The sequence below is a fragment of the Balearica regulorum genome, chromosome 5 (genome assembly GCF_011004875.1).
Source record: "Balearica regulorum gibbericeps isolate bBalReg1 chromosome 5, bBalReg1.pri, whole genome shotgun sequence".
NCBI lineage: Eukaryota > Metazoa > Chordata > Aves > Gruiformes > Gruidae > Balearica > Balearica regulorum.
This window is the reverse complement of record NC_046188.1, coordinates 71,164,291-71,185,948: the sequence shown is the minus strand read 5'-3', so window position 1 is coordinate 71,185,948 and position 21,658 is coordinate 71,164,291. Positions and strand designations below refer to the sequence as shown.

General features: G+C 47.5%; 1 protein-coding gene across 2 annotated transcripts; it reads left to right on the top strand.

The window, feature by feature from the left end:
* Positions 1-182: 182 nt before the first annotated feature.
* Positions 183-17,747, top strand: INCENP (inner centromere protein). 2 transcript variants are annotated; one of them, XM_075755699.1, is made up of 17 exons: positions 183-399; positions 482-595; positions 1,231-2,015; positions 3,976-4,027; positions 4,190-4,223; positions 6,455-6,533; positions 7,089-7,140; positions 7,461-7,578; positions 7,662-7,796; positions 10,102-10,211; positions 10,599-10,719; positions 11,468-11,590; positions 12,149-12,321; positions 12,616-12,706; positions 13,670-13,783; positions 14,958-15,117; positions 15,856-16,199. In XM_075755699.1, exons 1-17 carry the CDS (start codon positions 263-265, stop codon positions 16,068-16,070), a joined length of 2,613 nt encoding a protein of 870 aa, XP_075611814.1. In that variant the 5' UTR covers positions 183-262; the 3' UTR covers positions 16,071-16,199. The 2 variants fall into 2 exon arrangements, with proteins under 2 accessions (XP_075611814.1, XP_075611816.1); XM_075755701.1 differs by lacking the exon at positions 13,670-13,783 and having other exon boundaries at positions 15,856-17,747.
* The last annotated feature ends 3,911 nt before the right edge of the window (positions 17,748-21,658 follow it).

Genomic DNA, 21,658 nt, shown 5'->3' with positions numbered 1-21,658 from the left:
TGCCTGCCTCCTCAAGCCCCGCCTTCCAAGCTGAGTCCTCCGCGACCACAGAGACTGCGGAGCAGAGGGGAGGGGATTTTGAGCGCTCCCGTGTCGCCTCGCAGCCAATGGGGAGGGCGGGCTGAGGGGCGGTGCGGCGGTGATAGGCTGGCGCGGCGGTGACGTCGGCGGGGCGGAAGGCGGGCGCTAGGTTTGAATTCCAGGCGGGCGGCGGGGCTGGGCTAGGGGTGCGCGCGGGCGGTTGGCCGGGGCGGCTGAGGCGATGATGGCGGTGGCGGACCCGGCGCAGCTGCCGGTGGTATGCAGCCGGCGGCTGGCGGAGTTCCTGCGGCAGGTGGACGATACCGACCTGGTGTGGCTGGAGGAGATCCGCGAGGAGGCGGCCAGGATGTTCAGAAGGTACCGGCCTCCCCTCCCGCTGCCCGTAGCGGGCCGTTACCAGCCGCTCCCCGCGCTGATCCCCCTCCCCTTCCCCTCGCAGCCACTACTGTGACGAGCCGGAGCTGATGCCCAAGACGCCGTCGCAGAAGAACCGGCAGCGGAGGAAGCGCCTTTCCACCCTGCGGGAGGAGAACCGGGAGCTGGGCAGGAAGAGGTAGGCCCGCGGGGCGCTCCCGTGACGGGGGGCCGGAGCCCGGGCGGTGCCGCCTGGGAGGCTGCGGCTCGGCCGGCGGTGAAGTACCGAGGCTTCCTCGGGGCCTGAAGCGGGGCGGGGGCTGAGAAAACCCGCTGCCGGCGACCACCCCGCTCCCCGCGGCGTGTGCCCTGGCGTTCCCCCCTTCCCCCTGGCGTTAAAGCTCCGGTTAGCCGCCGCGTCCCGCAGCTCTCGGCCTAGTGGCATGAGCGCGTTATGGCACCGCGGCTGCTCCTCAGCCGGTTCCATTTTGTATCTCGGTGCTACCTCGCCCGCTCTGAAGCGATGCCGTGCGTTAGTGCCGTTCTGCCTTAGCCGCTTTCTGCAGCTCTGGTGTACGGAGCTCCTGGAGGGGCTCGTCCCAGGCGGTTTTAGCTTCGCTTCTCTGTGCGTGGAAGGGCTTCGAGCCGGGCGCTGTCTCCGGGCTGGCAGAACAGCGGTGAGCTGTTGGACAGGGACCTTGCAAATAAGGATGGAGACACGCTGTTTCTGCTTGCTGTGTTTTCGGTCAGGGATCTGCAAATGCACGGTTTTGTTAGGAGTTCTGGTCCATTCCTGGATCCAGTTCCAGTCTAATGCACTGTTTCTATTGTTAGATTATCTAGGCGGAGAAATAGCAGTCTCAAACTGGTATCATCCATGCGATATTCTCAGCGACTCCAAAATAAAGAAAACCTGGAACTAACCAGGGCTGAGGTCAAACAAGTCTCTCCACCTCAACGTGTGACAAGATCCCAGGCTGCAGCATCCGCTAAAAGCTCAGAGACCCTTCCTGAGACCCCTCCTGTCCAGCCAGTACGAGGGAAGGTTCCCTTAGTAGCAGTCAATGTCGACGATCGTGTTAGCGCTGAGCTATACCTCCAGAAGAGCGTATCTCAACCAGCAGAGAAGCTCTCCGCGGCCATCCTCTTGAGCTCGGGTGATGGTTCTCCCAATGAAAGTGGGGTTGCCAAATCGCCGCCTGTGCCTGCAGCCTTCAAGCTGATGGTCCCTGATACCCCCGAGGCAAATGATGCAGGAGAAGAAAGTGAGGCTGCGCCTAAGCTGAAGACAGCAAGGGCAGCTAATACTACAATCATTTTAAGTGAAATACCTAATCTGGAGGAGGTAGATGACTCTGCTCAGGTACAAGAGGGGTGCGATAAGGAGCCTGCCCGGCGCATAGGGGATAGCCCAGGGACTCCCACAGGCTCTAGGCTGAGCCGTCGCTCCGTGCGCAGAAGTCTGATGGGTAAAACTTCCATGACTCGCAGAACATCCTTGGCAGAGAAGTACTCGCTAGCCAGCAAGAGGGAAAGCATGATCCGGAAATCTATCACCAGGACAATGGTCAAGAGGAAGGCAGCTCGGAAGTCATCTGTGTCCTCCAGCTGCATAGATGGTGAGTTTGCTGTCACCACAGGAGTTTGCTTTGCACCTTTCCTGCTCTTTTGGTTGATCATCTGCTTTTTGCAGCTGAAGAAAATAAAACAACGTTATGGGGTTAGTTCTTCAGCTTGGGTGCAGCAGCTGATCTTCCTAGGCTAGACAAGCCACAATTAAGTGTGGATGTGCTAACTGACTTTCTAGAGACCTATGTGATTGGAGAAGCCCAGGTAACTGAGCTAGCTGATAGTTCGTGGTCTGCGAACTCAGCCTTATAAACCAGCTGCGAGAACAGCCTTAATGTCTTCTGAGTTTGTGTGGTGGTGACTAGGAAAGCTGAGGAGGAAGCTGGCAAACGGGGTTTGTTGCTGCTAGTGGCTGCTTAAGAGGGTTATGGGCTCTCACAGATTTGTGTGTTTTCTCAGAAATGAGGTAACTATCACAAATACACCACTCTTTAAACAGAATCTGGCTGCTAGTTGTAGAGCCTCCCTTGAGAAGGGAATTTTGAGGCTCAGCGTTGTAAACTTAAGTTTTCCAAGCCTTTACAGTTTGCAGTAGAGGCATGTTTAGGGAAAGGACAAACTGATTTAAATGTTCTTCCGTGCTACTGGAATGCAAGCATTGGATTTGGTGCAGGAGGGCACAGTGATGGATATCACCTCACGGTTTTTTTGAGATGAGGGGAAGAAATGACTACTAAATGGTGGACTAGTAAATGGCTTCTGAAATGCAGGGGATGCAAGAGAACCTCTTCCATGCTATTTGCTGTTGAGGAGAGGTTGGCTCTTGCACAGCATACTTGTTTGAAGGGAGAACTAATACAGCTGAAATAATGTTACTGTAATGTGGTGATCTGCAGTGTTCTAGCTACGTGGGATTTGTGCCATATAAAACTGGCTCTTCTTGAAGAGTTATCTTATTTTTGCTGTAGAAGAATATGCTTGGACAAGCACTGTAGTATTTTTTCCATACCAATTTAACTGTTGTAGTCGAATGCTCTTCCAGAACCAGAGCACTGCAGTCCCCGGTACAGGGTTTCCTGTGCTGGTAACAGGGTGGTGTGGAGCTTGGCATAAGTTTCTAAGTGCGGTGTTGAGGGCTCTCTCAGTGGAAAATGAAACTGTAGGGAAGTCTGCTCATCTGTAACTTTGAAGAGGCACTGAAGTAGCTTTATCTACCCAGGTTAGGTGATCAGTCTGTATTGTACGGATCTGGATCACCTGGGAGTTTTAAGGAAGGATTTCTTTCTTCCCTCTGTGCTACTTGACTGTTCTTCTGTCTAGTCCAAATTTCCAGGTGTGAGGAGAGGAACCAAGATGGTTCAGGCAGCTCCAGTTGAGCTCGTTAATGTTTGAAAGCCCAAAGCATGTTAATCAACTGCAGAGCACGTCTGCTTTGTCTCTGATGCAGCAGATTGTGCCCTGGATATGTGTACAGCACGTGTGTTTGTGCTTCCTTCGGTAACATCTGCGATGGAAGCATGGGAGCAGGCTGCATGCTCTGACTATGCAGTCTGCCCTTGTGTGCTCTGCTCAGGCCAAAGCTGCATCGCCTTCTTTAATTATTAACAGCAGTTTCCGCCTGTGCTGGTACTTAAAAGCTCACTGCCATTGAGCTAGTGGAATGGTTAGCAGGAAGCGGCACTCGGACTGTAAACAATGCTGGCTGCGGCCCTGCAAATGAGTCTGAGCCTGAACCTAGTCACTCTTAATATAAGCTCATTGAATAGCACTTTGAGCTCATCTATAATTGACAACATCTTTTTTTTGTATATTAAAATTGCAGGCATTTTCTCCAGTGCTACTTCGGTCTGTTGGGCTGCCCTCACTTGTGGCGGCATGCGTTTGAATTGCAGGCAGTAACCCAGGAGGCAGAGCAAATGCCTCTACGACAGCCTTGAGTGAACTTCACGCCTGCAGAGTCTTGGCCCGCACCTGTACATTATAGCTCTGTGTTTTTTTCTTTTCCTGCAGTCTCCAGCTCTGGAGAGGTGCCAGAGGATGAAGAAACAGTTGTCAAAACTGGGTGAGACTACTTTAAGATCTTTCTTTATCCTGAATATCCTGCTTGGAGGGCTTTTTTTACAGTGACATTCTTGGTATAGAGTGACCTGCTTGCAGATAACAAGTGGCCTCCCAGTTTCCTTGATAATATTAAACATGGCTGCCTTTTTTCTTTTTTTCCTAGGCTGCCTCCTGGCCCTTGTACCCCCTCCAAACTGGTAAGAACTGAGCAGAGATTAAAAGCATTTCTGTTTGTGTGGACTTGCGAGCAAAATACGTTGAACACACCTCTCATTTGTTAATGGGGAATTAGGGAGCTCTGGCCACAGATCGCCAGACTCGGCCATCCTCCTGCATACCACTTGAATAAGGAGGACGTAGACCTCTCGGCTCACGTATGTGCACGAGCCTATCCGTCGCCCTCTGGTTCCCATACACAGACTAGAGAAACTCTGAGATTGTCAAGCCTGTTTTAATCACAATGTTCTAAACTCGGCAAAACAAAAACCAGTAAAGTTTTATCTGGAAAATGAGCATGTGTGACCCAAGGCTTATTTTGGATGCAAGGAGAGGTATTCTGTCAGTCTGGTGTTACAATCTTGGATGCTTCCAAAGCCAAGGCTAGCTTTGACTAGGAAACAGCATTCTCTCTGTTTTGCATAAATATATTTAAATGCAAATGACAATTTGATGCACAGCAGCACCAAGTCCCGACCTTGGTATCGCTGGCATTCGGAGCAGAGTCCTGCTTTCTGGCTCCTGCTTCCCAGCCTCTTGCTAGAGATCGGTTGTATGGAAATTCAATCCTGAATCTATGCAGATGAATAGTCTTCTTATAATTCAGGGGAGTTTTTGTTCAGTTAGACAGAGTTTGTACACTATTACTACTTCTGTATTTTTAAAGCTTCTTTTGACCTTTTTGTTAGTCCTGCAGATTATTCAAAGCTTGTCAGTTTGTCTTAAGACAACCACAGAAATTTGTAAATATCATTCAGGTCAAAACATATCCCTCCAGAATTCTTACTGCTCTCCTGAGGAAGAAATCCCAGAATTATGTCAGTGTTTTGTCCAGAACAATTTTCAATAAGTAAAGACTGAATTAATGGAGTGGAGCTCTGTGGCCTTAAGCGCTTCTGTAAGCAAGGACAGGCTTATACATGCTTTTATGGCTGTGCTTGTCAGTACATCTGCAGAGGTTCAAACAAACTCAGTTTTTCTCGTGCCTCTGGATTTTAGCTTGCCTGAGTTACAATTGTAGAAAAGCTTCAAGGCAAAGTGGGGAGAAGAGATCTGCTTTGCAGATCTGTGGATAGAGGACTCATATCTTTTGGTTTTTTGTACTCTGAATTTATAAATATGGTCTAGTCCATGTAGTGTATTTGATCTGTCCTTGATCCTCACCTTTAATTTCTGTGCCACTGCTGGGAGTGGGGTCTTGCAGCCTGTCCCATTCTTAGCTTATGTCACCAGGATACCTTATCTACCTGTCTATCAGCGGTTTTCTTGGCAAAACAAATGTGGTTTGTTTTCTGCTAGAAACTTCCTTTGGGAGCTGCAAGCGGTGTGCAAATGTGGTGACTCAGCAATCTTCTCAAACCAGAAAATATCTTTTTCTATAGGAGCCTAAAAAGACAGTACCTGTTTGCATGCTGTTACTTAAAGGTCAGATTCTTCTCAGGCCTGATCTTGAATTAATTAGACCTATGCCCTTTTCTTGGGCTACAAGTTGCTTCCTATTCCTACCCTTAGGAGAAGACCCTGCAGAAGCATTTGGGGAGGATAAAATTTCCATACTTCCCTTCTCTTCCCAAGTCCTTTGTGTCTGCCAGCCTACATGGGTTTGGGGAGTGGCGTTAATGCTTGCATTGCTAGCAGAGTGCAGATTTCAAAAGCCATTGCCTGCTCTCTCACAGGCATATAAACCCATTATCACTATAGAATTCTGTATCAGTGTAAGTGCAAAGGCAGCAAATAGCGATGCATATCACATTTGTAACAGAAACAGATAAATCAAGGAAATGAGCTGTTTGTCTCCCTGTTTGTCCAGTCATCACTGCTAAGGAAAACGAGCGCTGCCTCACTCTGCCAAAAGTCCAGCAAGCATAAACATTTCCAACTTGAAATGCTTTTGGCCTTAATAGTTTATGAGTTTGTTCAGTTTGTGGTCAATCCCTCATTGCAGATGCTTGTGTTCTGTTAACGTCTGTGCTTCTAGTGATGACACGACATCAAGGACTTTACCAAGCTGGTGTCCCGAGGTATTTTTCACAGCTGGAGGTTAGAACTTCACTCTGGGTACCAGCACCAATACTTTATACTATCCATGTGGTTTTGTGTTCTCTGGTAATATTGCAGACAGCGTCCTTGTCAGAATGACATCACAATTTGAAACAGTAATTGGCCGTTTCTGTGTGAGAATTGTGCTGAAACCAATTTGCTTTTCCTGCAGAATCCCCAAAGTCCTCGAATGTCGCTTCGGTCTCGAACCATCAGCAGAAACGAACAGCCGCAGGAGACGAGCACCAACGGTAGCTTCCAGAGCGTTTTTGTGGCAGAGTTTTAAAAAGTCATCCCTTTGTTGGGAGGCTGACTGGGAAGTTTGAAAGATTGGCCAGTTAATTTGCAAGCTGAGTTTGAAAGACTAATCTAATCTTTGACAAGTGAGGATTTGTTTCAGGAGATTAGCAGTTGGGAAATTCTGTGCTGGAGTTCTTTTCTGCCCTGGGAAGCACGTGGATGTGAAAATGGAGGGCTGCATGTTCTGCAGGTTATGGGAGGCCCAGTTGAGCCCTGTTTCTGAAGCAAGCAGTTGCTGTACATCTGCAGAACACAATAGCATTGCATCAACACACGCAGCACACCACAGATTACTTTAGACAGCTTTGCTTTATTTTGCATTTCTGGGTTTGAATGGCGCTGTGCGGTTGCTTGCTGAAAGCAAGGAAGGTCCTGCTGTGCATAATTCATGGCAGGTTTTTTTGCTATTTAGCGAGCTGCAAAATTTGTTGTCTGCTTTCAAAGCTGTGTTGAAAGGGATTTTTTTTTTTTCTGCTAGAATTAACTGTAACTATATTTTATTTCAGAACACAACTTAAATAGGAACGGGGAGACCCAGGAACCACCCCAGAGTGCCAGGTGTGTTTGTAGAATCATTCTGGTTGGAAGGTGCCTCTGGAGATCTGTAGTCCAGTTCAAAGCAGGTTCAACACAGAAACATTGTTAAATGGCTTCAGTGTTTTGTGATGACAAAACTTTGGCAAGAAGTTTTCTCTGCCTCTATGAAAAGAGGATTTAATTTGTATCTTCTATCACGTTAGAAATTTTTATTGGATATGTACTTGCGTACGCACAACAAAATGTCTCTAAGCTAGGATAGTCATGTGACCTTTTTTAAACCTGACTTTGATTCAGTCAGGAGGATTTGCTGTGTACAACGGACTGTGTTTTTCTCCTAGGAGAAAGCCAAGTTACAAAAGAGCTGTGGATGAATGCTATGACAATCAGCAAGCAGAAGATGGAGGGCTTTCTCCTCCGAGGAGAAAAACCCCATCCCCTGTCTTTCCAGCCAGCAAAGTAAGATCCTTGTAACCCTGATGTACTTCACCAAGACTGGTTCCTTACATTCCTGAGGATTGTTTTTGTCATTCCTCTCATAGGTTGTACGTCCTTTCAAAACATTTTTGCACACCGTGCAGAAGAACCAGCTCCTCATGACACCAAGCTCTGTGGGGAGAAATGGAGTAATAAAATCTTTTATCAGGTACAACACTCCTCTCCAATCTGATCCCAAGGTAAGACGAGCTTGTTGTAAGGTGATGGTCTGATGAGTGTCCGAGTTAAAGCACAGACGTGAAAGAAACTTTTCAACCGATATTAAACTAAGAAGTAACTTTAAGCTATTTGTTTACACTTACATAAACTAAATAAAATTGTGATTAGTCAGCTTCCTAGAGAGTTCTAATTTGGACTCTCAGCTTTATTACCATAGCATTCCTCTGTGGTATTAGCGAGTAACAGTTGGGAAGGAAAACTGGGAAGTGAAAATCAAGGGGATTTTGAGTACTGCAGTTGAGGTGTCTATGTAACTGAAGTCTGCACATCCAAAGTCTCCTTTCTAGGACTTTTCTGATGAGTGAGATCTGAGCAAATGCCTCTTAAATCCAAACTTCTGATGTTCTGAGGGTTTTCAGACCTTTGAAGCAGGAAGAAACATGCAGCTGTCCTGAGTAGGAGGCTGCTGGGTCAGTGAGACAAGCATGCCAGTGTCCAAAGCTGACAGCCATCAATGTCAATGTAGTATTGCTGTTGCAACCAGCAAAGGCAAACAGCACGCCTTTGCTGGTTGCAGGCGGGTGCCTCTACCTAGGCAATACCTCAGTGAAGTTTGCAGTATTGCAGGGGAAGCTCCTGTACCCCAAACAGTAGTTGTTGGGGTGGATGGGATCCAAAAAGATTCGGTTCTAGATTTCCAAAGGGAGTTGGTTTTTTCCCTGTGTCCTGCTTACACTGGACAGTTTGGTCATAAATCATGATCGTTTAATTATGTGGGCTGGACTTGCAGTAGGAATGCAACCTGCATCACTGATGGGCAGCCCTTGCTCTTCCCTGGTCTGCGCTTAGCTTCGATATTTAACTCAGAAGTCAGAGTTCAAGGAAAAGCAGGTCTCGATCAGTGTGCCGTAGTTCCTATTCCGGAATAGGCTCTGATGGTGCCAGGTGAGGACAAGGGTGTAGCTTTGTGGATGCACCTAGGGACAGGCCAGAAGCTGGCAGGCTGAGCCAAGATTGCTCATACTTCTAATACCCAACAACTTGCCTGCAAAATAAGGTAGTTCTAGGGCTTGTTTTTGCTTGCAGGAGAGTTGGGGAGGGAGAAGAGGGCATTCTGCAGAAACTGGTTTTCCTGCATCTGGCTTCTGTCTGGCAACAAATCAGAACTTCTTTGTATTGCTTAAAGCTGTCAGGGTTGTACAGCTCTGAGCCTTGCTGTACTCCAGCAGATAAGAGAAGTCCATTGTTAGGAGGCAGCAAAGGATTCAAGCTCCAGTCTCCCTGGTGTTCCTGCTGATGTTACTCTCTGTATGGGCAAAGGAGCTAATGTGATGAAAAGAGTCTCCTCTGGCTAGTGCATCCTTTGCTGCTGTCACTTCATTGAACATTACGTTTTGGGTTTCATTCCCGTGCAGGCAACTTCCCCTCAGGGCTTTTTCTGTGTGGGGGCTAAACATAATTAAACAGCATCAGAACAATAAGATACAATCATTAATTTTAATTAGCCAATCTGGATACTAATAACATCAATCATTTACAACATGGAGCCCAGCATAAGGTAATCACTTGACTATTTCACTGTGCTTATCAATGGGTTTGTACTAAGACCAGGCCTGTCATAATTAGGCACCTGCAGTATCAAATCTGGCATTAAATTAATTTAACTTAATCTGTTTACTGTGACTGTAGCAATGGCTGGATCTTGCTCTTCTAATTGACAGTATACTTAGGCTGAGTTAGCTGGACCGTTTAGAAAAAATGGGAAAAATGCCCCTCATTTCTGTCTAGATGACATATGGGGCTGACTGCGTGCTTGAAACAAGCTGCAAGCCCTCTGTCTAGATGGTGGTGGTTTACCATGAGGTAAAGCTTTGCGGGAAGCAAAGACACCAGTGGGAGCTCTGAGTTGAAGCAAGGTGTTTCCTAGAGCACCATCTGTCCCCTACACGCGCTGCAGGAAGTCGGTATCGTTGCCAAGCATTAGCGCTGCTTTTTTGGTTCTTTTTACCAGCACAAATCACAGTGGCGTCTGTCTGCAATCTCTGCGGAAGCTGCCTGGACTTCAGGAGCTGATGGTTCTGTTTCAACTTCCCAGCTTCTCTTGCTCTCTAAGATTACCACCACTGCCTTGTTTTCCGTTGCGTCTGTCCCCAAACATCTGTGATCACATCACAGGCTACCTGAGCTCTGTTTTGGGGTTGTTACCATCCCTTGGTTCTGGCTGCGGTTCCTTGGTGTTACCTCTGGGCCCTTACTTAATCTGGGCAAGTTGAGGTAGAAGGAAGCCCTGGCAGGTGTGTATAATCACCTTTCAATCCACTTCAGGAAAAGGAGAGACAGAAGCTAGAGACTCTGAGGAAAAAGCAAGAAGCTGAGCAGCTGAGAAAACAAAAACTGGAGGAAGAAAAGAAACGGCGACTAGAAGAGGCAAAGCTGTGAGTATATGCTTGCTGCCTTGTCTGGACTGCTGTTCTCTCTGCACCTGTAGGTCCCCATATCTAGGTCTTTTATCTTGCTGAGTCCATACATGTAGCAAAAATTCTTGTTGGCTTACTCTTGCACCACAGAGACAGTATTTGTTCTCATAGTATCTATCCAGACTGCAAATAAAAAGTTAACTATCCCAGCTGACTGCTTCTTCAGCTTTTTGTCTTAAGTCCTCTGTCTTGGAGCTTAGAAATATAGCTAGTGTTTAAGTGAATGGTGTACTTGGTTCATTGAACTTCATGCTGCCCATGAGCAGTGTCTGTTGGCCTCATATTTGAGTTGCAAGGAGCTTATCTGGCTGGACTACACTGGTGAAGTTACCCTGTGTCCTACAGGAAGCGTGAGGAGCGCCTGCGCAAAGTGTTGCAAGCTCGGGAGCGGGCAGAGCAAATAGAGGAGGAGAGGAAAAGGCGCATTGAGCAGAAGATAGCTCTGTTTGATGAGAAGACTGAGAAGGTAAGAGCAGTTTTTGGGAGAACAAATAATCTATTGAGGTAGATGATGCCACCACACAAGTGTGCCTTCCCAAAAGGGAGGAACTAAGGCTGCTTGAAATCTAGAGAACAAACTGAAGAACGGTTGAATAAAGAACTCTCCAGAAACTCCGTGATTGAGTGACTGCCTTCTCTTGGTCACAGAAAATGGCAGATGAACCCCCTTATCTTCCAGAATTATGAATCTAAATGGGCGTTATTAAGGCTCTGGTAGTCAGATGGGAGAAGAGCTTCGAGTAGATAGAGCCACCATAATGGCCCTGAGGCTTTATCTACTTGAGTTATTCTCCCATCTGACTCATAGACGAAGAGGTGAAAATAAACTTACTTCCTCCAGACTGTCTTGTATCTGAGACAATTTGCACATGTGACCATAGCAGTCATTTGTCTGCTTCAATTATCTCCATCTGCTTTTCTTATTTCGTGGTTCTGAGAATATATTCAGATGGCTTTTGTGGTATTAGATGTATAAATACCAGAATAGGACCAGCTCTTCCTGTGGAGATGTAAAAGAAGGTAATTTCCCTAAATATTACCTTTTTTAAAATAAAGCACAGGTCCCATTGGCTCCCAGTGGCAAAAAAGGAAGCTTTTGCCCCATGAAGGGTGGGAGCTCTGCATCTTTGAGACTTACTGCTGTGATGTTCCACATGCATAGAGAACTGTCCCATCTGAGACACGGTGTTCAGCTAGCTATGTGTGTGTCATAGGTGCGGGAAGAAAGGTTGGCAGAAGAGAAGATCAAAAAGAAAGCAGCTGCCAAGAAAATGGAAGAAGCAGAGGCCCGGCGCAGGCATGATGAAGAGGCCAGAAAACAAAAAGCACTGCAGCAGGTCTGTGCTGGAGCCCATCCTATCATCCTGCATGCAATTAGAACGGCCGCAATCTGCCACGGTTTGTGTAAGGAAGGGATCCAGCGGGAGAACTGACGTGAACCATCTGAGTGAAAATTAGTGTAGCAGAGAGGCTTTGTCCTTAAAGCTCTCCGCACCGTGGTGCTTCCTGCTTCCTCTTGCAGAGTGCTGTAAGCTGTCAGTGCTGGTTGTGAGCACACTTCTTCCACGGTTCTGGGCAGATCCTTACTAACAACCTTAATTTGTAGATGGGCGAGTATTAAAATCTCTCAGTTAAACCTGCCTCTTTGAGATCCAGGGCATGGTGGCCATCAGGCCCTTTGGGTGGGGTACGTTGTGGGCAGGGAAAGGGCAGCTCTGAAGTAGCTGGAGACATGAAGCGCCTGCCTTGAAAGCACTGGGACTTTAGCCCTGAGTTGTTTCTCTGCTGTGTAGGGATAGGTGCTAGAGACTTGGGTTAAATAAGCTGTTCCTGCTCCTTTCTTCTGGAGCTGGTTCCTGTACAATGTAAGGTAATTGCCTTGTTGGGCTTCCCAGGAGGAGGAAGAACGTCGGCACAGAGAACTAATGCAGAAGAGGAAGGAAGAGGAGCAGGAACGTGCCAGGAAGATTGCTGAACAGAGACAGGCAGAACAGGAGAGAGAGAAACAGCTGGCTGCAGAGAGAGAGCTGGAGAGGAAGAAGGAACAGGAGAGGATCCAGGCAGAGAAGTAAGACAATATCCTTTTCTGTACTAAATTCTGTGCTGGGACTTTGAAAAGAAGCAGGAGCAGAGGGCACTAGTGAAGGGCCCAAGCAGCAAAGAGCTACTTTGTGCTGTCAGCACAGCTCTGGACCATCATGGGTACTAAGCTGCCAAGAAGAAGTTCTGGGCTCAATAATGTGGGAAATAAGGTGGGGAGCGCCCTGAAAAGCTGTGAGAAAAAGGGCTTTGCAGCAGGGACTGGACAGGAGGGTACCCCTGCGTAGTTTGGAGAGTAATGGCCTGTTGCTTTTATTCTCAGGCTACGTGAAGAGCAGGAGAAGGCTGCTCGCCTGCAGAAGGAAGCGTTGGCTGCTAAAGAACAGCTCCACAAGGAGATGGAGAAGAAAGAAGTAAGTACTCTCTGTTTGTAGGTGGGCAGAGCCACATGGGTCTGGCTTCAGTAGCCATTAGGTTAGGAGCAGCTGAGCCACGAAGCTATTAAGAGCTCTGATGAGCGAGTTGAGCCACCCAAAGGTGCTTGTACCCAGAGCCTGTTCTCTGTCCGTTTCCGAAGGTATGCTTGCTCTCTTGAGATGGCAGCAGTGTGAGAAGAAAGGACAGATAACACACACCTTGAAATGAAGTGAGGTTTTTGGCTTTTCCTCCTTTCTATGCCCAGATGTTTCTGTACCTCTCTTGATATCAAACAATAATTAATCCCAGACTTTTCAGAAGCAACATCTCAATTTTATGTTTCTGCCATCTTCAGCAGAACTGCAAGTACAGACTGTAGACTTTGTCAGCCTATTTTCTGCAACGTCATACCAGCATAGATTATCTAAGCAGATGTTTTGCTTGTGGTGTTGACGAGGGAGCTCTTGATGCCTTGGCAGTCTGTGCTATTTGAATAAAGCAACTGCAGCTGGATAGGCTCAGGTTGGTTTGGGATGGTTGCTGTACGGTGGGATGACTTGGCCTACAAAAATACCGTTTATTTGTCTAAAGAGAGGCTAAGAGCGGTAACACAGCCTTTTCCATCTGCAGTTGGTCAGCTGGTTTCTGATGTTTATATCCTAAAGAAAAAGTTGGTAGCAAGTTTTCCAAGCATGACGTCATTGCATTATCAGAGGAAGGCAACTAATGTTCTGAAATGGGAAGGGCAATTTGTTTATGCCACTTTGTGGGGAAAGCTCAAACTGTTGCATTGCATTTGCCCGCTGCGCTGTGTTCAAAGTGCTCCTTGGCATCGCAAGCAACAGAGACTTGCAATTAGATGCTTAGATAATGTTTTTGCATATCAAAAGAATGGATCCCTGTATTAAGAGCGTAGCTTAGTTCATAAGATTAATTAATTTGTGATGTGGGCTTGCCAGCAGGAGGAGCAGAGGCTAGCAGAGATGAAGAGGCAGGAAGAAGAACAGAAGACACTGCCAGAGGAACAAAAGGCTAAAGATACAGCCCAGACACAGCACCTAGAAAACAAAGAGGTAATTCTGCTCTCTCTGGTGAAATGTCTTTAAGGGATGACATCAGAGAACTTTGGCTCCAGCACTGACGTGCTGTTACAATGGGCAGTTTTACACTCTCTTTTTTTTTAATTCCCTTTCAATAATGAAGGGATTCTGTAAGCTTTTTTCCTGGTTACTTGAGGTTGACTCCTGGTGACCTTGAGTATTTAAATGACTTTTGGGGAGTAAAAAGTAGGGACAGGAAGCAGCAAGTATTTGTCAGGGTTTTCTTGTCAGAATAAGGCAGTGGCTGTTACAGTTGCCTTGCCTTTCTAAGCTCCTCTTTAAGTACCCGTGAACCTCGTAGGCAGAAGCGGTACGGAAATAGTGTTGTTTAGGTTCAAAGTTGGAAACAGCCACAGGATGGCAGCAGAGTCTGTGGAACAGTGTTGCGTTTGGGTCTCGCTGCTGCAACTTGAGAGAAACCCACAGGTGAACGTGCATGTCTTAAACATTGAAAACAAATATACGGGTCGTCTTCTCCTTGCAAAGCTATATATTGTAATCTTTAAATGCAAAATCAGTGAAATATGAGTTTAATCTTAATGGACACAGAGCCATGAAGGCAGCCTGTTACGGGGAAGAAAAATTGTTTCCAGTTCTCTAGAGAAGTGTTTCATGGTTGGTGCAATTTGCAGTTTTAAGTTTTTCTTCATCACTTGCATTTCTCAGTCATGCCATTCGCATAAAAAGCACAACACAGTTTGTCTTGACCTGATACGTGCATATTCTCTATATGGTAGTAATTGGTTTAATATTATTAAACAAGCCCAGAAGTTTGGCTGCAGAGCGTTTAAAGTACATTGCTCAGCTCCAGCTTTGAGGATGTAACAACTCCATTTAAACCTTGCTTGAATGGAACTGCTGTCTGTATATTAAATGCATCTATTGCTGGCTTGTTCGTGTCATATGTAGCCAATTAAGCAGCCTAATTAAATAGAAGAAGGCAATGCAAAGTCATAATTGGGTCAAAACTTTAGAACTTGGGTCAAGTTCTTGGGTAAAAACTTTAGAACTGCCAAACTTCAGGTTTTGCAATTATGCGATAAAGCGAGAGGTGGAATGTTGAGGTATTCTAGTCAAGCATCTCTGCAACTCAGAAGCATAGCAGTGCTATTGCATCTAATGCCTGTGGAATATGTTTGTCTTCTAGAATTCACCTGCCTGCAATTCATACCAGATGACTCCACAGGCCCAGAAAGATCTGAAGCCCCCCACGATAAATCCGAACAACTATGGAATGGATCTGAACAGTGATGACTCTACTGATGATGAAAGCCAGCCTCGCAAGCCCATCCCTGCCTGGGCCACTGGTATGTGTTAGCAGGTTGATTTCTGTCCTGGGATCCCCCAACAAACCCTGCTGCAGCTTTGCTCCAACGGATAGTAAGACCCGGTGTAAGATTTTGCCCGGTTCCTCCTACTTGCACGCTGTAGTTAAAAGTACTAATCTCCAGCAGTGTGGCTGGAGTGCCGAGTCAAGGGCTTCTCTACCACTTGGGGATCTTCTTGCAACCACATTGGGGAACAAATACTCTTTAAACTGCCTTAACAGAGCTGCTAGTGTCATTTTGTCAATGTGAAAGGAATAATTATGAACTAGCGCTCTGGCCTTGAGCCTGCTTGACATCAATTTGGCTTTAAGAAGCAAAGGAATGCCAGATGTCACGGATCAGGTTTCAGGCTGGCGGCTGTTTTGGTTCCGAAATGCCTGGTTCCATGATTTCATACTCCACCTACCCCAAGGGAGCTAAGAAGTTGCGGGGAAACTAATGGTATGTGCAGGAGGAAAAGCTGAGAAACCTTGCTTCTTGCAAACTTATTCTGGTTCCGGGACAGAATCCAGTACATGCAACATTTGCCCCCCCAAGTGATCTGTGGTGAACCTTCAGGCTTAAACAGGGTGCTTCAAAACATCAAATACTGTAGGATTTCTCACATTTGTGATCTTGGTGTGGTTAGAGATGCAGAGAGCAGGGACACATTGCATGCAAACAGCCTACACAGCAATTTTGATTAAAAAAATCAATGAAAATTTATTCTTTCTCCAGGGAACCAGCTTAGCCAAGCTGTAATCCGCCAGTACTACAACCCTCCCAATATTGACACGCTCTTTGGGGTGATCGCAAGCCCCAAGCTGGAGGACATCTTTTACAAAAGCAAACCCCGCTACTTCAAGCGCACGAGCTCTGCTGTGTGGAGTTCCCCGCCGTTTTCGGGTGCTAAATCGGTCCTAGGTCTGCCGTGCAGCCTGAAGAAGTACTGAGGTGGGCAGTGGCTGTTTCTGGGGGAGCAGTGGGTAGGCACATCTGTCTCCAGGTGAGAAAAGAGTTACTGTTCAGTATCTGTAAATCTTTAGGTATTAGCATCGAATAAATGTCAGCTCTTACCGGGACTCTTGCATTTTCTGTTTTCGGGGCTTCTTTTCTCACTGCTAGGCAAAACAGCAAGCTTTTGGGAGATGCTGCCTCGGAAAGATGCATCTCCTTTTACCCTTTGCTTTAAAGATGCATCTCCTTTTACCTGTAGCTTTAAGCTGGCAAACATTTAGACCTTTAGGTCATGAGTGCATCATCTACAGCTACATGATCCTCCCCCCTTCAGCCAGGCAGGCGTGGCGGTAGCTGCCAGCAGCAGACAAAAGCTGTGTGTCTGTCCCGGCCCCGGTCGCCTCGCGGCTAAGGACCACTGCACACATCTCGGGTAAAATCCAAATCTGACTGCTGGGCTTCTCCAGAAGCGAGATGTAAGCAGGTGTGGCCTTCATCATCTGCAAATTGCAGACTGATTTCATTGTGTCATCTTTCAGCAGCACACTTTGTGTCAGCGCCAAGTACAATTATGGGCATAAGCTAGATTGATACGGATGTTAGTACAGCTCGGGCTGAAATACCCTGAGGATTTTATTGACCTTTCTCCAGTTGTTGGAGAGAGATGTGTCCCTCGGTGTAATCACGTCTCCGTGAATACCCAGAGTAGCGTAAGCAGGCTTTGTTCTTCTAGGCTTCATTAAGAGAAACTGCACAAAGGTTCCAATAGAATTTTGTTTCTCTAACTTAAATTCCATGTCGGTGGGAGAGATTGGATTGAAAGAATGAGTTTAACCTTAATCCCTATCTTTCTCTTTTCTCCCCTTGGCTGTTTAATTTGTTCAGCATCAAAGCTGGCTTTATTTCTAGGCCTGTTTTGCACCTCATGGTCAATAAGACGCTGTCAAATGGGCTGTTACCAAAACAATTTCCTCTTAACAGTGAAATACCAGCTCAGAATTTCAGTTCCAAGAGCACTTGGTGTTTCAGTCACGCTCTCTACAGCTAGCTTGCAAATGGCATGGACACTTACGTGTTCTCTGTAACAAGCTCCTGTACAGAGGAGCGGTCTCGGCAGAGCAGCACTTACTGGAGGATGCTAAGGGAAACGGTTGCTTCAGTTTCTGCTGGTTGTTCTGGAAGTCTGTCTTCTGCAAATCAGGCAATCCACGTGGTTCTTACCTCACATTCATCTTTTTCTTGTGGCTTGGTTTGTTTTAAAGACAGGCGAGCGTTCGTGGCTGCGATTTCAGTCGGCAAAAGACTGAAGAACACTGTTTCTGTGTACATACAACTCGGTCCTTTAAAAATCCACCACTGTACGGAGATTATACAATGTGTAAGGAGACTTGTAGCTTTCCTTGTGCGCATAGTTAATGAACTGTTTGCAAGCAAATGTCTTCAAAATGATGCGGAGTTTTATATTTAAATATGTCGACTGCTAGATGCCATGCTATTGATCAGTTTTTGTATCTGTGGGATGATTGTACTTTGATAGATGCTCTGTAGATTGAGCTTTGTATCTTAGGAGGAATGTAACCTTTTTGTAAGAAAGCTTGTCGAAATGGTAAAAACTTTTAAAGTTGAGTGCTGTTTGAATGTCTGACAGTTTGATAAAAGTGAGTTAAATCATCTGTTCTGGGCTTCTCTTCTGGACTCATCATAGCTTTTTATTAGAAAAATGGACGGTATTTTGGCATCTGTCCTTTTGGGTTGCTTCTTGCACTGTTTCCTTAGGATAGGAATGTTCTGTCTAGGAAGAACTCCATAATTCCTGCTGCAGTGGAAAATATTTGTGCTTTGGTAACCCTGCAGAACTTGCTGACTAGTTTTACTACTTTTGTTTCTGGAAATTGGAAGAGGGAGGGTTTGGCATGATGGTGTATTCCCAGAAATCTTTGCTAAGGAATACATGCCTCGAATTCAACTTGAACTAACCTACATGCCAGTAATTCACTGCTTGTATAACTAGAAAATATTCAGAATTGCTCCCACCAGATGGAGCAGGAACTTCAGTCACAGTATACAACTGAAGCACAGGTATTTAAAAACACACAAACAAAAACCCACAAGTAGAAATCCCAGGAAATTACAACCTCAAGATTTTAGGAAAGCTATTTTTACTCCTGATTTCAGGTACTTAACTTGTATTAATTTGTGCCTGAGGCGGGGTGCCCTGCTCTAGATGAGTGTCCTGCCCTGAACTTCAGTAAATACTGCGCAGGCAGATTTTAGAAGCTGCTCCTGAGTGAAGACAGGCTTAACCGCAAACCCCCAGTTACCTGCTGTTGTCCAAGACAAATTCCTGGCTGCATGCAGAGATCGTTCCGCCCCTGGCTCTGGATCAGCTCTCGTGTTCTGCCTGTTCGGGCTTACAGAAAACATCGAAAAAAGCGAAGGCGATGGAACAGCAAGATCCACCTAACCTGTGGCTGCAGCTGCTGCCCAGCAGGTACCTAGGAAAGTAGAAGAGGGCAAACATGAAGCGGGTGCTTCCCAAGTGCTTCAGAACTTTGCAGCACTTCATTGGGGGGGAAATAATCTGATATATGTGGGTGCTGAGGCCGTGGCACAGGGTGCCCAGAGAAGCTGTGGCTGCCCCTGGCTCCCTGGCAGTGGTCAAGGCCAGGTTGGATGGGGCTTTGGGCAACCTGGGCTAGTGGAGGGTGTCCCTGCCCATGGCAGGGGTGGGAACTGGGTGGGCTTTGAGGTCCCTGCCCACCCAAACCAGTCTGGGGTTCTGTGATAGATTGTCTTTTCTAGACAGATAGAGTTTTCCTGGAGTCACAGAAAATACCTGGAGCCAAACAGAGAAATGGGATCTCTACCACATGGCAAACTTGTGATCCTCTACAGTTGAGGTCTCAAACCTACAACTGCTCCCAGAAAGAACGAGTAAAACAAAGATGATTCTCAATGAGAAGATTACAGGGTGTGTTGTGCCTGGCTTTGACTCAGTGAACAAAAAGCTCTCCAGCGCCTTTGCAGGCACACGTGTGCAGACGCCCTCCGTTCTCGGCGGTACCGGGGGCAGGAGCTAGCAGCTGTGGTGTCGGCTGTCAGAGCGGGGACTGGGATACCGCCGAGCTCCAGGGGTTCCAGGGACCAAGTGCATGCCGGTAAATCTGCCTGACTCCGTCTGGCTTTAGGTTGTTCAGCTGCACGTCGGGGAAGCGGCAGCGCTTGTTGGACAGCTCTTGGCAAAAGCACTCTGTTAGCTGGGGGGCTGCGCAGGACGGGTAGCAGGGCCAGGGTGAACGGTACCCTCCCAGAACGGAGGGACGGGCTCGGGGGTTTAGGACAATCTGTCCGAAGGGTCTAAGGAATGCAAGCGCCCTTGGGATACTACGCTTTTCTCCAGTCCCTGACAGTTTGTTGCAAGTTACCGTGAAGTCAAAAAAACTAGATACCTTGTGACAGAGAACAGTGGGAATTCAAACAGCCAAGCAAAGCCTTTCCTCCAGCTTTGTTTTCAGGTGGGAGGCCAATCCTATCTGGGTTCAGAGGTGCTGAAAAATCTAGCAAGAGAAGCTAGTTCCAAGTAAATAGAATTATTAAAAATCACTTTTAAGCATGCATGAGAGCTTGGCTTCCCAGCCTGAAGCCTTACTGAGGGTCGGTTCCCACTGCCTCTGCCCATTTACCCTTATGGCTTACTCTGGCATTCCCTTTCTACATTAAACACCTGAGGATCCTTTATACTTTGAATTAAATCAAATCTAGCTGTACGGGGCTGTTCTACAACTGGAGCACAGTAACCGTGTTTGTGGCTAATGCCTGTCTTGGCCCCTGGGGGCTGTGTCCGAGGCGGCTGTTCTCCTGCTCCTTGCTCGGCACTAAATCACCGGCTGGCAGCCGAGCGGACGCGAGGAGGTTGCAGTTGTGATTGCAAACAGGCTGGCAGCAGGGAGGTCTGAAGAAAATGGAGCCACGCTGGAAGCTGTCTGGGCGTAGAACCGGGGCGAAGCACACAGAGCCCGGGAAGAGCGAGCGTTGCCCCTGGTCTGGTTCAGGGGCTGCATCCCGCCAGGGACGGGGCGGAGATCTGGGGAGGGGGCTCTCCACGAGCACCTGAATGCGGGTCTGTCATCTCCCCCCGTTGAAATGACGGTGGGAAGAGACTGCCTGTCCCGGTGCGGTCAGCTGCTCTAATTTCTACTCGTCACTTCGCCTTTCCAAGGGCTCTCTCTGCCGCTGCCTCCCAGTGCAGGTGGCCGCTTCTCCCCCAGGGCGCTTGTTTGCACTGTACAAAACATCGACTCCTGGAACAGCAAACAAAGGAACAATCCCCCTGGGGCAGGTCAAGCCAAATTCTGCCCCTTCTTGCCTTGAGAACACTGTGTGCCTTTTTCTGTGCGCCTTTAGCCTAAAAATGCTCGCTAGCAAGGTGGTTGTAGGTCTTTGCCTACGTCCTGTAGGAAGGTCACGCTGTGAGTCTTCATGAAGGGACGTGGCTTCAGAGTTACCGTCTGGATGCAGCCGCAAACCCGAACTGACGCCGTCGGCTGTAGCTACAGCCCTGCCTCGTACCCAGGCCCTGGTTTCGCGGCCCGCGAGCTGTGGATGATGAGTAGCCTGCAGGATTCCAGGCAACGGCATGCAAAATGGTTGCAAAAGAGTAAAAGCTGCATGCACTCGGAAACAGAGTAAGAACTAAAATTAAGTCCCCAAAAATTAAGTTTAGCTTGGTGTTTATTTGGTACAGAGTGAGAATCACGTGGGCAACGCTGCCAGAAATAGGCCCTGCGGGGAGGAGAAGGAGGGGTATGTGCAGGTGTGCTTCCCCCTCCCAGCTAGGGCAGGTGGTTCTGGAATCACAGGGGCTGTGGAAACGGTGCACAAGGATCTGCTTTGCTCAAAATGCCCTCGCTGTCATGGAACTAAACCTTTTATTTATGAAAATAAATGCCCTAGAGCTGTGTTTACAAAGGGTCTCTGCATTTCTCCGTCCCATGCTGCTGGCTCAGCCCCGAGGTGGGAGAGCACTGCGCAAACCGGGACGTGGCCCAAACTCCCGCCGGTCCTTGCCCTGGCACCCCACGGCAAGAAATGAAACCCATGAGGAGGAGCTGCAGAAGTCGTCGTGCACAAGCAAACTCGCTTCCGTGCTGATCTGTTGTAAGACAAGCCAGCAGTTAAGTCTTTCGATGTTTGGATTATGAAGGAGGCAGTTAAGATTTTTATCCGTGTGCTTTCTAGATTATCCAACCTGCGCCAGCCAAGAGACATAGCCCAACAAAACGTCGTTCGTCACCTGCTTTCGCATGCCCCAGTGTTTCCAACAGCAGATTTCTTAAAACTTGCCTGTGTCTTAACAGTAGGAACACACGGCGACAACTGTCTGGATTGTACCCAGCCAAAATCCTTCCATGCCACCCTCTTTTTCTACCAGACGCGGAGGGAGAGCCCTTACTAACCCGTCCAAAGCGTCCCTGATTCAGAAATGCGATCTGGTTCTCTGCGGACATCGGCACCACCTGCAAATGGACGCGGTGGAGTCGGCACGACCGACACGACGGCTGCGAGCACGACAGTGCTGCAGGGA